Below are 14,665 nucleotides of genomic sequence, written 5' to 3'. Positions count from 1 at the left end.
TCCTTTCTTTAAAATTGTTTCAAAGTTTTGTGTTGTTTTATTACAAAACAATGTTCTAATTTTGTTTATACTGGTATGAACTTGCTGAATGGCACACATATAGTATTGAAAAGTTTAAAGTAGAGAAATACAAAAAATCTCAATATATCAAAAAATTTGTATGCATATTTGTGCGATTTGTGTTTTGGAAAATAACCAATGAAATATAAAAAACATTAATTTTTAGTACTAACATTTCATCTTTCCCGGAATTACTCTTTTTAACTTCCCATAGGGTAAGTTATTGTAATGGGCCGAAAATCGGAATTGAAAATTCTCGACGTTTTGAAGGTTTCTGAACATTTTGGCATACCTCAGAAAAAATGGATGTGTGTGTGTGTGTGTGTATGTATGTATGTATGGATACAAATTTCCAGTCACGTTTTAGGGCGCACGGATCAACCGATTTGAATGGTTTAAAAAACATTCGATTCCTATTGATAGGGAAAAGAGCTGATTAGTTTTTGGCAAAGGCAGGTCCAGCCGTTTCGGAGATACAGAGCAAAGAGTGCAGAAAATAGAAATTGAATTTTTGAGAGAACGGAGTATCCGATTTGAATGATCTAAAAAACATTCAATTAGTAATGATTGGGAGAAGTGTTTATTAGTTTTTGGCAAAGGCAGGCCCAGCCATTTTGAAGATACGGAGCTAAATATGTAAGAAATGGCAGTTTTTGAGAGAACTAAGCGTCCGATTTAAATGATTCAAAGAACTTTCTGCTTGTCTTTACAAAATAATTAATTTTGGAAAAAAAAATTTTGTTCCATTTTTTTTTTTTTTAGTTTTTTGTATATCGAAAATATTTCAGATTTTATTTTTACTTCTGACTATAGTTCTAATATACTTTACAAATAATTTCAACTCTGCAATTCAGTTTATATAATTCTTATAAATATTAGACAATGTTACAATATTTATAATAATCTATTTAAAAACATTCAGTATTAAGTTCCAGCAATTTGCCTTAAGGCACGATGCCATAATTGCCTCAAGACAGAATTCCACTTACAGCTAGTTAGAGTTTTTTTTGTCTTCCTCTAATTTCTCGTTTTTTTGTCTTCCTCTAATTTCTCGTATATTCTTATACACAATATTCTTGTTGATTTAATAACGACATGAATAATTCTAGACTTTAATAAGTTTCGTAAACAATGATAAATCAACAGTTTTTGTTGAGCCGGCAAAGAAGGATACTAGATACCTCTGTTTTGACAGTTTGACATAATTTTGCAAAGGTCGTTTCATCATACTGCGTATTTATTTTTAGAGATTATCAATCAGAAATTACAATTTGATGATGTATATCTAATCTAGAAATTTACAATTATGATATCATTTCCTTTATCTAAACCGATGAAAAAAAAATCGCAAAGTGCATTTCAAGAACATTTTGTTTAGTTAGTTTAATTTGTTCAGTTAAAGTATTTGAAGTGGGTTAAACAATCACAGATTGTTTTATCTATGAAAAATGGAATCGACAAATTTTGCTGAAACAAGTCACAAAGCATCAGGACCTCAATCAAATAAATCTTTTAATGAAAATGATGATGAATCTTTTGTGATACTTGGCTCATCTCCTTCAGAATCTATGAATCATGTCTCTGCTCAAAATTCCTTATGTAGATCTGTTAATGATACTTTAATCGCTAGCCACAGATCTATTTTGGAAAAAATTGGACAACAAAATCAATCGTTGTTGTATTCGAACATTTCTTATCCCTCACCTGCTTCAGTTTCACAGGTAATGCAAAAACATGATTTTACTAATTTATTTAGATACTTAATTTAATTTTTTATATTGTTATTGCAGTCTTTAATAGATTCTATTAATATCAAAAATATGACACAAGATGAAATACAAAGGCAATTTAATGTATTAATACAAGAAAACTGCCAGATGAAAGGTATGTTTTGTAACTTGAATTATATTATTTTAACAGCATGGTATTAAAAATATTTTTTTATTTCAAGAAAATTTAATGCAAAATAATAATGATTTGAGAAGGGAATTCAATAAAATTATGAAATACCAAGAAGAAGTTCGTAAAATACATGATGGTCACAGAGAAAAATTTGAAGAAACAAGAAAATTAGTGATTAAAGTAAATTTTATTAAAAAATGTTTCAATAATGCACTAGGAAATGCTTTTCATGTTATCTATATTTGTAGCTCAAAACAGAAAATGCAATGCTTAAAGAAAATTTGAAAACAAATGCAGTTAATGATGAATTGATAAATGAGAAAAGTGAAATGCAAAAAAGAATAGACGACCTAACTTCTACATTAAATGTAAGAAAATATCAAACAAATATTTAAAATGAGAAAAATTACTTTATTCTGAAATTGTTTAGTTGCTTTTAAAAATATTAAAATATAAAATGCAGATAATAAAATTATTAGTTATATTATACATCTTTGTTCTAGAATTTGCAAACACAAAATACAAGCCTGATGGGGCAATTATCAGAGTCTACATTGCTTACCAGTGAATTAGAAAAACAAATTGAAAAATTGAACTTGAAAAATGTACAATCAGAGGAAACAATTAATTTAATTACAAATGAAAAACAAAACTTGGAACGGGAACTGGAACGAAGTTCTTTAGAAATGAACATCTCAAATGAAAGAAATGCAGAGATGAAAGCTACAATTGACAATCTGAAGGTAACTCTTTTTAACTATAATAATTTTAATAACTAAAATGTTTGTATTAAATCAATTTTCAAACAGGCTCAAGTTACTAATTTGATGGCAAATCAACACAAATCGGACACAGTTATAATTGACTTAAATTCAGAAATAAAGTTGTATAAAGAACAGTTGCAAAAGGCACATATGAAACTTACTGCTGATAAGGTTACTTATTTTCAATTGTATATTTTATATATTCATTCATTGTATATTATTTTAATTCAAGATACATACTTTTTATATTTAGTTACGGCGTCACATAAATACAGAACCCATTGATATTAATTCTAATTATTAAATGTTTGTGATAATTGACCATTAAGATCACTTTTAACAATATTAGTAATTTTTCTAGTCTATTGCTTTTAGATATATTCAATAATAATTTTTATTTACTTATCAAACTTTTAAATAGTCGGATTATGAATTGGTATCAAATTCTGATGTTGGACTTTCTAATTCGAACATTTCCATATTTAATGCACCATCTGCTTCAGTAGAAACAATTTCCAGATTAAGGGAAGAAATTCAAAATCTACAAATGCAATTGAAAGAATGTTCTCTTAATCAAGTAAAATTAGTAAGTATTATTAAACTTAATAATTTTATTGCAAATTTCATTTTATAACATAAATTAATGTTCTTAGACCATGGACCCATTGTCATTGTCAATGAATCACAACTTTTCATATAGCGAGAGTGGTTCTTATGATCTTGAGAAAAAAGTTCAATTTTATGAAAAACATTTGCAAGATATAATAAATTGGTATAATGCACATTGCAAAAGGTAAAAAAGTATTTCCCCTATGTATTCTTGCAGTACATATGTTACATATTCAATAAGTTATGCTATTTATTTATTTTTCAGAATGAATATGCTACAGTACATACTGAAAGATGTTCAGCCTGAAAATATTACATCTGTACAACAAGTTGAGACGAAACTGAAGGAATTACAACAGTTTTCCAACGAATTATGTGAAAGTCTTTCAAAAGAATGGTCAGTTTATATATAAGTTTGTTGTTTGTAATAACATTTCCTTACTGTAATTTATTTTTAGGATTCTCCTAAAAACTGCTCAATCAAATTTCCAAACAATATATAATGAATATAATAATTTATTAAAAGAAATGGAGTCTATTAATACTGCAAATAAACTTAATGAAGATGTTCATCAAAAAGAAATTGAGAAAATGGTAAATTGGTTAAAATTAATTATTTTAATTGAAATTTATGCATAAGTTTATAAGTAGATCAATTCTATTTTGCATAAATTTTCAGAATGCTGACATGTTGAAAAAAGACGAACTTCTTCAATTGAAAAGTGATGAAATACTTAAAAAGCAAGAAGAAATAGATAACTTAAAGAAGGATCAACCTGAAATTGATGTTTTAAAACAACAGGTTTATTCAGAGAATATTTTTAAACTGATTATGGGAAGATTTTTTGTTAATTGAAAGGTTTTAATCTATTTATGTTTGATTTTAGTTGGATATTTACAAAGAAGACTTTGAAACTGAAAGAAAAGCTAGAGCAACATTGGCTGGAGAAAAAGACAATGCTGTTTCTGACTTACGTAAGCTTCAGCAACGTAATGAAGAACTTCTACAGCGCTTGAAAAATATAGCAGAGCAAAATAAGTTAATGTTCAATCTGATATTTTTGTGTTGTAACATTTCTTTGTTCTTTTTTTGAGAGTGGTAATATTTTTCAGATCAACTGCTGCACCTACTGCACCTCCAAATGACAATTCTTCTTCCTCCACACAGGTGAGATAGCTTACAATAGCTTTAAATAAAATTTTAATGTTTTACAATTAACATGTTATGCACATATGTATTGTATCCTTTATGAAAATGAAAATTATTCTGGAAATTGCTCATTGTCACAAAACTAATTTAACATTTTTTTCATTTATGGGTGTTCACACATGCTCACAATTTTTCATTAATAATTATTGATTTATAGTTTAAATTTGAATTTTGTTTGATTATATTATGGGAGATAGTATAATGCAAATAACGCCTTGCTGAATAAAAGCCATCTAGAATAAAAGCACTTAAAACACTGAAATCAATCTGTATCTAATACCATCGTGAATTACATGATTAAAATAAGTGTTCATTTTCAATCTTGACTAGCATGAAAAACCACAGAAGCATGCTGAATTAGTTAAACATTTTTGTGAATGTTGTTTCATCTCATTTTATTTTATTTAACATTTATGTTTCTATACAAAATATTTTATTTTCAAACACAGGACAATAAAACTATGTCACCGTCAAACTCTAGTTCTTATAGTTGTCCAATGTGCTTCAATCAGTTTAAAAATTATCACACCCTCCAGAGACATGTAGAAGACTGCGGGGAAGTAGTTTGAACTATAACGAAGTAGGTTCAAATTATTTTAATATACATATGTGCTTGACATGTTTAATAACAGAGTGTAAACTTTATAACTTATCTAGGAATTAGGAATGATAATTTTCTATTGCAAAAGTTAATTATTTTTACATACTTAATATTTATTAATCATTTTTTCATGTTATTTTTGTTAGTTTCAGATGGTTTATCCATGCCCTATATGCCAGTTTGCGTTTTACACAATTCAGGCACTTGAGAATCATGTTGAACGTTGTCTCAATGCTCAAGTGTGAATGTAATCTTAAATCAGCTAACATCAAAATTATCATTTAGTATTAGAGGTAATTAAGAAATATTATATATTTTTATCTTTGTTTTTATATGAATTTGTCAAATGCTGCACTGTTTTATCTAATTCTTTATATTCTTGACTTTTATTCTTTCGTATAAATTATTTGATGGCTGGAAATAATTATGAGAGTAATATTGCTTTTTTTTGAAAGTTGGAAAAGACTTTTTTGATAATTTGGTATGACAGACTTAATGAGAGTGTTTGTGTACTTTTAAAATCAATAATACATATATTTAATTAATCTACAATATGCAGCATATAAAATATCTTTATAAATATATAAATACAGAAAATTGCATAATTGCAATTACCACTTAGAACACATGCATTGAAAATCTAGTTATGTAACATAAAATGATTTCATGTATGTGAGATATTTCTGTAGATAAATTATATTAAATATATTATAATTGATTATATATATATTCTTGTTCCTTTTTTCTTTTTCACTGTCTATAATCTGTTCCTTCAGTATGATTTTACACGTATCTTCAAAAGCTGTTTTTCAAATTTCATGTATTTAATGATATTTTAGGGTTTTTCATTAAGAAGGAAAATTACTACTTACTTTAAGAGGGAAATTTACTTTTCTTTCGTTTTTCAAAATTCAATTTCATGCAGAGAAATTGGCCTTGGTTTTGAAGAGAATAAGAACAATAGAGTAATGATGTTTTGTTATTTGTGATTGATCATATTTTTTTTATTTTAAAGACAATTCAATTTTTAATCCGTCTGAGAAAATTTTAAACACGAGGAATGTCTTAAAACAAATGTATTGTGTAACTATCACTATAAAACAAACTGAAATTCAAGGAAGGACCTAAATCTAACTACCTTGGTAGGAAGGGATTGAATCAAGCCGTATCAGTAGGCGATTTGGAGGCAGTTGTAATTCTTTAAGGCTCGAATGAAAGAAGATCATACTTTTTCTATCTATTTTTGAAATTGGAAGGATGGCAAAAACTTTGTAGATAGATATCTTTGAATATTACATAAAAATAAAACGGCAAAAGCTTTTAAAAAATGGATATATATCTTTGAATATTTATAATATTTATAAAATTTATAAAAAATTTGAAGTATATATCCATGAATTTTTAAATATATATAATACCACAACATAGTAATTTGAGTGATTTAATCCCGTCCATTATTCTAAATTTAAATGAATTAAGCCACTTTTAGACGGCCTATAATTTTTTAGGATTATTGTTAAGATCACCAGACAAAGTTTCATCAATCATGTATTTTTTTTAACAATTAAGTGAAAAATGGCTTAATTAACTTCCCTTAGAGTAAGTTATAGTAATCGCAAAAAAATCGAAAATAAATTTTTTTTATATATATTTACGTTTCAAAGGTTTCTGAACATTTTGGCATACCTTAGAAAAAATTGATGTATGTGTGTGTGTGTGTATGAGTGTGCGGATACAAATTTTCGTCGACGATTTTGGGAACACCGATCAACCGATTTGAATAATTCAAAAAACATTCGATTCGTGTTGATATGGAGACGTGCTGATTAGTTTTTGTGGGAGGCAGATCTAGCCGTTCCGAAGATACGGGGCAAAAAGTGCCAAAAACGGTAACTCGGTTCTTAAGAGAACGGTTTGTCCGATTTTAATAATTTAAAAAGCATTTTAATTGTATTGAGAAGATGAAGAAGTCCAGCGGCTACGGACTCTCAATAAAAATAAGTTAAAAAAATGCCATTTGGCAGTCAAAAATGGTTATTGGACATATGTACATCAAATTATTAGATATTTCATAGATTTTAATAATGTGTACACATTTTGTGTAAATTTGTTTGGATTCCGTACCAAGATTTTTAATTACGGTACGGGAAGTTCCAGCAATTTGCTCTAAGGCACGATGCCATGCACCCCACTAGTTTTTTTTTAATTAAGGAAAAAATGGTTAATGATTTTTGGCTAAAGCGGCGGCGTACCTTTTGCACTTTTTTGTCAATTATAAAGAAACGGCTCAGCCAATCGCCTTTATTATTTCTCCAGTTGGTAACAGCACTAAACCGAGTAAATTTTTACGTTATTTAAGATATTTTAAATAGTTTGTTTCAAATAAAACATCAGTACATGCTCTACCATCCATTGTTGTATATATTTCCAGTATTTAATAGTAATACATAACTTTCTGATCAATACAAATATTTTCGTCTATTTGTAAACTTTATACAAAATACTGATTAAGTGGAATGCTAATAATAAATAATATTACAAAAACCTTATGCAAATAAATATAATAAAATAACGTTTTTATAATAAATCGTAATTCTGTGCATTTAAAATAGATGAGATAGTACAGTGGCGAAATTTTCATTTACAATTATCTTACATGATTGCCTTTTAAAATACAAAATTTTCGTTTGGAAGATATTTTAACATCTGACAAATAATAATGAATAAAATTACATTTTTGCATCTTTATTTAAAAAAAAACCTGAATTTTGTGAAATATATAGACTAGTTGTATTGCCTACGATAGGCATTACTGGCTTAGTAGCATTGTGATAGGAGAGAGAACCGTTTTGTTAGTTTAATATGAAGATTTACATAAATTTATTTAATATTTTATGATAATATATTCTCTATCTAAATAAATATTATTAAAACTAATCTAAAAGATTAATAAAAAATATAATACAACATATTTACACAATACGCGGAGTGGACTTACTGATCATAAAAGATTCAAAATGTGAATAATAATATAATCGAATACTGCATAAAATTTAGAAAAAAATATTTTTTATTAAAATCATAAATCAATAAATATAATTTGTAATTAATCACTAAAAAATGTTATATAAAAATAATAATTTACTGATTATTTTCTTCTTAGTAAATGCACGGAAAATTTCTTATGCTTATAAATAGTTCTCATTAAATACTTGATAATAAATAATTTATAGCGAAGTGAATTGTTCAAATCATGATTAAATGAATGAATTTATTTTAAATGATGTTAATAAATGACCACAATTAAATTTGTTACTGTGGCATTAGTTTTAAAATAATATAAATAGATACTTTAATTTAAATTTTTTAAATATACATATGTTTTGTAAATTAGTGGTTATAGGTATATTTTTATGCATATTTTAGCGTTGATTTTATCAAAAATATTATATAATTTACCAGGTCAATTATGTTGAAACTTTATAGAAGCTTTTGCACTAATATGATTTAATTAACTATTAATTTTAGTTAATATGATAAATATATAGATATAACCACAAAGCGACTAGAATTTTGAATGCAAATTACAACGATACAAAACGGCAGCATGGCACTATAAATATCTCATTTAAATTTAAAATAATCGAAAGATACATTATATAACTTAGTAAATTATTAAACAAATTGAACTTAGTTGACAGCATGAATTGAACTATTAAGACGATAACAAATATTCCTCGACGACTATACAAGTTTGCACTATTCTATAAAGTTAAATTGAAATTTAAAAAAAAGACTTGGTCCGATTTTTGTGTATTTTAATAGTGACATGTCCGTGAGTATTTTTAGTTGTTGCATTTGAATATCTTTTTCTTAAACTTATTTTTTCTTCCCAACGTATTGCACCATTTTTGAAAATCTTTCGTCTTCCTCCGTCAGCATCAAAGCTTCCAGGCATCCTTTGAAAAAGCCACTCCCGAAACAGTTCGATCTAATTAATAAAAATACAATTAATATATAATAGACAATATAATTTCCTTGAAAAAGGTCCTGATAAAAATTTCTTGAAGGCATCTTTTAAAAATCTTACTGCAAACCATATATTTTTGTAGTCTGACACACAATAAATAATTCAAATGATTTTATTTTTAACGTTATGGAAATAATTTTATTAACTCTAGTCATTTTCTTTTTCAGATACTTTGAAGATTAGAATTGAAGAGATGCTGGTACTAATATAACTTAACCAGTTAACTGTGGTGCGCACACTTTTGTGTCGTCGCAAAAAATCGAGGAAAATTTTGTTTTGAGGTAAGCCACATACAACTATTCAACTTCCCGTAGAATTTTTTTTTTGAAAATGAAAATTTTTGCATTTTCCACATTTTGAAGGTTTCTGAACATTTTGGCATACCTCAGAAAAAATCGATGTGTGTGTGTTTATGTATGTATGGATACAATTTTTTATCCACGTTTTCGGGCGCACGGATTAACCGATTTGAATGGTTCAAAAAACATTCGATTCCTATTGATAGGGAAATGTGCTGATTAGCTTTCGGCAAAGGCAGGTCCAGCCGTTACGGAGATACGGAGCAAAGAGTGCAGAAAATAGAAATCGAGTTTTTGAGAGAACGAGCATCTGATTTGAATGATCTAAAATACATTCGATTTGTAATGATTGGGAGAAGTGGTGATTAGTTTTTGGCAAATGCAGGTCTAGTCATTTAGAAGATACAGAGTTAAATGTATAAAAAATGGCAGTTTTTGAGAGAAATAATCATCCGATTTGAATGATTCGAAGAACTTTCTGCTTGTGTTGATGAAATAATTACTTTTGGAAAAAAAATTCGTTTTAAAATTTTTTTTTTGAATATTTGAATTTTAATTCTGGTTAAAGTTCTAAAGCTCACTGATAAACTTTAAGTAAATAATTTTAAATTTTGTAATTCAGTTTATATAATTCTTATAAATATTAGACGATATTACATAATTCAAAATAATCTGTTTGAAAACATTTAATATTCCTCGAACATTTCGTTACGGTACGGGAAGTTCCAGCAATTTGCCTTAAAGCACGATGCCATACACCACTAGTTATTTCATAAATGTTGTAAATTTATTAAAATTTGAGTATATGATCAAAACAAATGCCATCCGAATAGACAATAGCCAAGTAGGTTTTAATTTTAAATAGGCCAATTGGCCAAAATGGACAATAGATTTATGCGTATTGTCATTATACAAAATTCTGCTACTTTTCCATGACGAGTATACTCGTCTATATGCAAAAATCTGGCACTTCTTCATGACGAGTTTATATGTCGATCTCAGTAGAAAATTGGTTGAATTTCAAGCTTAAGAGAAATAATTTTTGGGGAATTAAAAAACAAAGAACAAATTTTGAAAATCTAGCATTATGATCAGACTACATAGTTCTGAAAATATTTTTTATATTGATTTGTTATTTGAAGTTTCAGAGTTTTAAAAAATGCCTTAAATTTTTGAACTTTTTTTCTAAAAACTACATGCAAAAATAGGTAAAAAAGTGCAATCTCTGTGCATTGCAGCAGTCTCCAAAAATATGAGCTGAAAAAATATTATTAGCTCTAAAAATTCTTCTCAGTGCGTTAGTCAAAAATACTAAAAACACAAAATTATTTTAAAAAAAACAAAATTTGTGATTTTGTAAAAAAATCGTGTGCAACAAAATCAAAAAGTAATAAAATTAAAAAAAAACGTGAGTGGTAAAAAAGTAAAATTGTATAAAAAAAATTTTCACAAAAACAAAGTTAGCACCATATAAAATAACACTATTTTAAACATAAGTGTAATTAAAATTTAAAAAAATAAAAGTAAAAATAATATTAATTTATGATGAAGTATTGTGCTAATAAAATTAAAAAAAATGTATATAGACCAGTTATTGTAGTAAGTTCACCTCGGAATTCGAGATACCCAGCTGTAAGTCTGTAAATACTTGTATATTGACACCTAAAAGTTGTCTCAAAACCTACATATGGTATTGACCATATCATATGTAGGTTTTGAGAAAACTTTAGTGTGTCAATATACAAGTATTAAAAGACTTGCAGCTGGGTATCTTGAATTCCGAGATTCTTACCTAATTTAAGCTTAATTGACTGGACTAATAAGTAAAACTGCATAAAAATCGACGAAATTTAAAAAAATAGATTACCACAAAAAAGTGGTAGTGTTAGTAATAAATTATGTGGCATCAAAATCAAAAATTGTTGTTATAATTTAAAAAAATCCATTAAAATGGATCAAACTTAAAAATACTAGTTTACTACAGAAATATAATAATAAGTGTAACTATAACTAAAAATAATAATAATAAAAATAATACAAACTTATAAAGAAAACAATACTGATGTCCTTCGTTCATTGTTTTGGTATTGTATGATGATGAGAGTTTGTATTGATTGTGATGATGTGTAAATAATATTTTCTTGGAATCTGGTTTCGGACACATTTGAATTAGTATTTTGAACGTGTCTTAGAAGTCCGGCTCTGCTCCGTGCAATTGCTTAATGTACGTTTGTATCAATTCGATCTCATCGTTGAGTTGAAGTGACTCCATGCATCCTTTGAAGTAATCCGTTGTGAAACATTCTTTCCTGTTCAAATATCACTAAATTAAAGCTATCTTATACAATGTTATAAAGTCAAAAGGAATACGGAGGTATTGCAAATTTTTGTACACCAACAACTCACTTTGAAATTGGTTCCCTACTTAAAAAGTACCTAATTTTCACTGCCTGATTATCTAGGTTGGCTGTTTTAAGTCGAACAAATTATTTTACCCCGTAGGGTAAGTTATAGTAATCGCAAAAAAATCGAAAATGAAATTTTTTATATATCTTTACGTTTCAAAGGTTTCTGAACATTTTTGCATGCCTTAGAAAAAATGGATGTATGTGTGTGTATGCGGTTACAAATTTTCGTCGACGATTTTGCAAACACGATTTAACCGATTTGAATAATTCAAGAAACATTCGATTCCTACTGATAAGCAGACATGCTGATCAAAGGCAGGTATGACAGTTTCTGAGATACGGAGCAAAAAGTGTCAAAAGTTTTTTTTTAATAATTTAGTTTTCGGTATGGGAAGTTCCAGCAATTTGACTTAAGGCATGGTGCCATGCACCACTAGTTAGTACATGTATTTGATTGATGGAACTATGCAAATTAAAAAAAAAACAATTCTGCTTGCAGAAATATCACTTATAACAAAGTAAGTTCATTTTACGTTTAAAAAGAAACTGTTGGAAAAATATTTGGATCAATTTGTATGACAACAGTCTCTAACGGTTAGAGAGAACAACTTCTATATAATCACTGGTTAGAGTCTAACCAGTGATTATATTAGAAGTTGTTCTCCAGAAATTATTTGAACAGTCTATTTGAATTTAATACTTTTTTGTGTCTTGTATGCAAGGATTAAAATTGTATATTTATTTTGTGCTTTGAAACGCTTACTTTGTTCATTTTTTTTCACAAAAACAGGCATCTTCGTGAATTTGATACCTAACTTCAATCTTTAGGTGCTTTCCTATAGACAAACTTAATATGTGTTGTATTTTAATCTTTATTTTTTAAATATTATTAAATGATTTTTGTATTAATATAATGAAATGTTATATTATTTTTTACTTTACTTGCTTTGATGTAAAAAATCATAATTTACATTGCGTCGTTTCAATTTGCATTGTTTAGGAACTTAAATCGACTCAAAATGAGGTATGGGTGTACATCATTTTCAAGTTACTGCATTTTATAATGCAATATTTTCATTTCTCTTGCCATAAAAACCTAAATTAAATATTTTTTTGTTAATGTAAGCTTTTGCGTGAATCATTGAACTACCTTAAGTCCTCGTAAACTAAATGGGATTAAAAGCATTTTTAAAACTTAAGAAATATATCATGTATTATTAAAATTCATCAAAATTATATAGTAAATTTCTGATAGAAATACTTCTAATTACATGTCTTGTTAATTTATGGATTTCTCCTAATGATTATTATCATATTTTCTCTATTTCAAAACTTCTTTTAATGAAGCAAATGAAATAGATTTGGTAAACAACTAGGAAACTAGATTTAAAAGAGTTAAACAGTGGTGCTTGATTTTTGGTATACTAGTAAAGCACCAATTAAGTTTATATTATCATATGAATTAGGTTGATTCCTCTGTTGTACTTTCTTCAATTCATTCAAAAGGACTTTTCCTAAATCATCCAATTTTTTTTTAGTCTTTCACTAAATTTAGGTAGCAAATCTATGGTCGAATTTTTTTTTTATTACTTACTTGCAAAGGGCATGGAGTTGTGGTTCTCTGAATAAATTGTAGCAATCCTCACATATTCTATCGAGACGAGCGAAGATTCTTTGTCGTACACGCCTTTGCATTGAATGTCAAAGAACGAACGCTTTAAGATGCTGTGCGGTGAAAAGTCAGATGTCAATGCTGAAAATTATAACAAATTGTAATTAATCATAGACAAAGATCGTAGAAATTTATGGACCGATTCTGCCGGATAACAGACAAATGTTATGGCAAGGCTATAAAAGAACTTTCCATACAAATTCGATCTAAATATTGACAAAACCATGTGGTTGCTGTGCAGTCAGGCCGTCAGATAGAAAACCTAACCTAGAAACCGACAAATGTCAAACAAACGATCTTTGTTAACAGGGTCTTTCTGACTCAGCTTCATAACATGCGAGTGACGTTGCAGTTTGTGTAAAACGTCTGAATGAACAGCAAATACATGGCGTTTTGACGGTATTCAGTACGATTCAATGTATGGAAGTTGGAGCGTAACATGGCCTTGCTATAACATTGGGTTGTTATGGGCATAATCGGCCCATTAGTTGGTTCACGTATACAAGTTCTTGAAAAATTGTTAAGCGTTTAGCAAAGTCAAGATGTGTAAATGAAATGCAATGCTACATATTGGTGATGGAAGTAATAAAAAATGGTCGGACCATAAATAGATTGATAGCACCAGCGGATGGAAACAAGTTTAGCATTCTTTACTAACTTTGTCATAAATGCACACATTTATGTGGTTGCCTTTAGGTTGTTGTCTTTAAGTTGGTTGCCTTAAGTAGGTTGCCTTTAAGTTCCTGTCTTTTAAGTTGGTTGCCTAAATATGCTTCTTGAATCAACAAAGTAATTTCTCGCTGCGCAGATATAGATTTCTAATGTGACTTAACAACTTTTTGTTCTGATTGTTAGACGTCACAAGACATGCAAATCTTTTAGTATGAGTATGAATGAACTTAGTCGATATTTAATTAGTGCATAAACACATATTTTGATATTCATCTATTTATAAATATATATTATAAATAGTGTTTCTTCTATTCCAGTTACCTGACTGTTGATAAATTGGTGCATCCTGTGACAAAGGACCTCCGGAAGAATAACGTACCAGAGCGAGGAGCAGTAAGAGCACCCAATAATGCTGACGACCTGGACCATCTGGAAAAA

The 14,665-nt window shown here is 28.0% G+C and overlaps 1 protein-coding gene and 1 pseudogene across 3 annotated transcripts; one reads left to right on the top strand and one right to left on the bottom strand.

Moving 5' to 3' along the window:
* The first annotated feature begins 1,122 nt into the window (after positions 1–1,122).
* On the top strand, positions 1,123–5,700 carry LOC113366427 (NF-kappa-B essential modulator-like). Of its 3 annotated transcripts, XM_026608024.1 has the most exons (15): positions 1,123–1,781; positions 1,851–1,944; positions 2,012–2,142; positions 2,211–2,330; positions 2,466–2,705; positions 2,772–2,897; positions 3,148–3,312; positions 3,380–3,519; positions 3,601–3,732; positions 3,794–3,929; positions 4,015–4,137; positions 4,223–4,374; positions 4,449–4,503; positions 4,995–5,125; positions 5,293–5,409. In XM_026608024.1, exons 1-14 carry the CDS (start codon positions 1,509–1,511, stop codon positions 5,112–5,114), a joined length of 2,007 nt encoding a protein of 668 aa, XP_026463809.1. In that variant the 5' UTR covers positions 1,123–1,508; the 3' UTR covers positions 5,115–5,125; positions 5,293–5,409. The 3 variants fall into 3 exon arrangements, with proteins under 3 accessions (XP_026463809.1, XP_026463811.1, XP_026463810.1); XM_026608026.1 differs by lacking the exon at positions 4,995–5,125 and having other exon boundaries at positions 5,299–5,700; XM_026608025.1 differs by lacking the exon at positions 4,995–5,125 and having other exon boundaries at positions 5,293–5,700.
* A 3,187-nt stretch (positions 5,701–8,887) lies between these two features.
* The window catches only part of LOC113366868, an 8,535-nt pseudogene continuing 2,757 nt past the window's right edge, over positions 8,888–14,665 (bottom strand).

Source organism: Ctenocephalides felis, unplaced genomic scaffold (assembly GCF_003426905.1).
Source record: "Ctenocephalides felis isolate EL2017-DRISC unplaced genomic scaffold, ASM342690v1 CF-g0.4_SCAFFOLD_01170, whole genome shotgun sequence".
In the NCBI taxonomy this organism is placed as follows: domain Eukaryota; kingdom Metazoa; phylum Arthropoda; class Insecta; order Siphonaptera; family Pulicidae; genus Ctenocephalides; species Ctenocephalides felis.
This window is presented reverse-complemented; position numbering and strand designations above follow the sequence as displayed.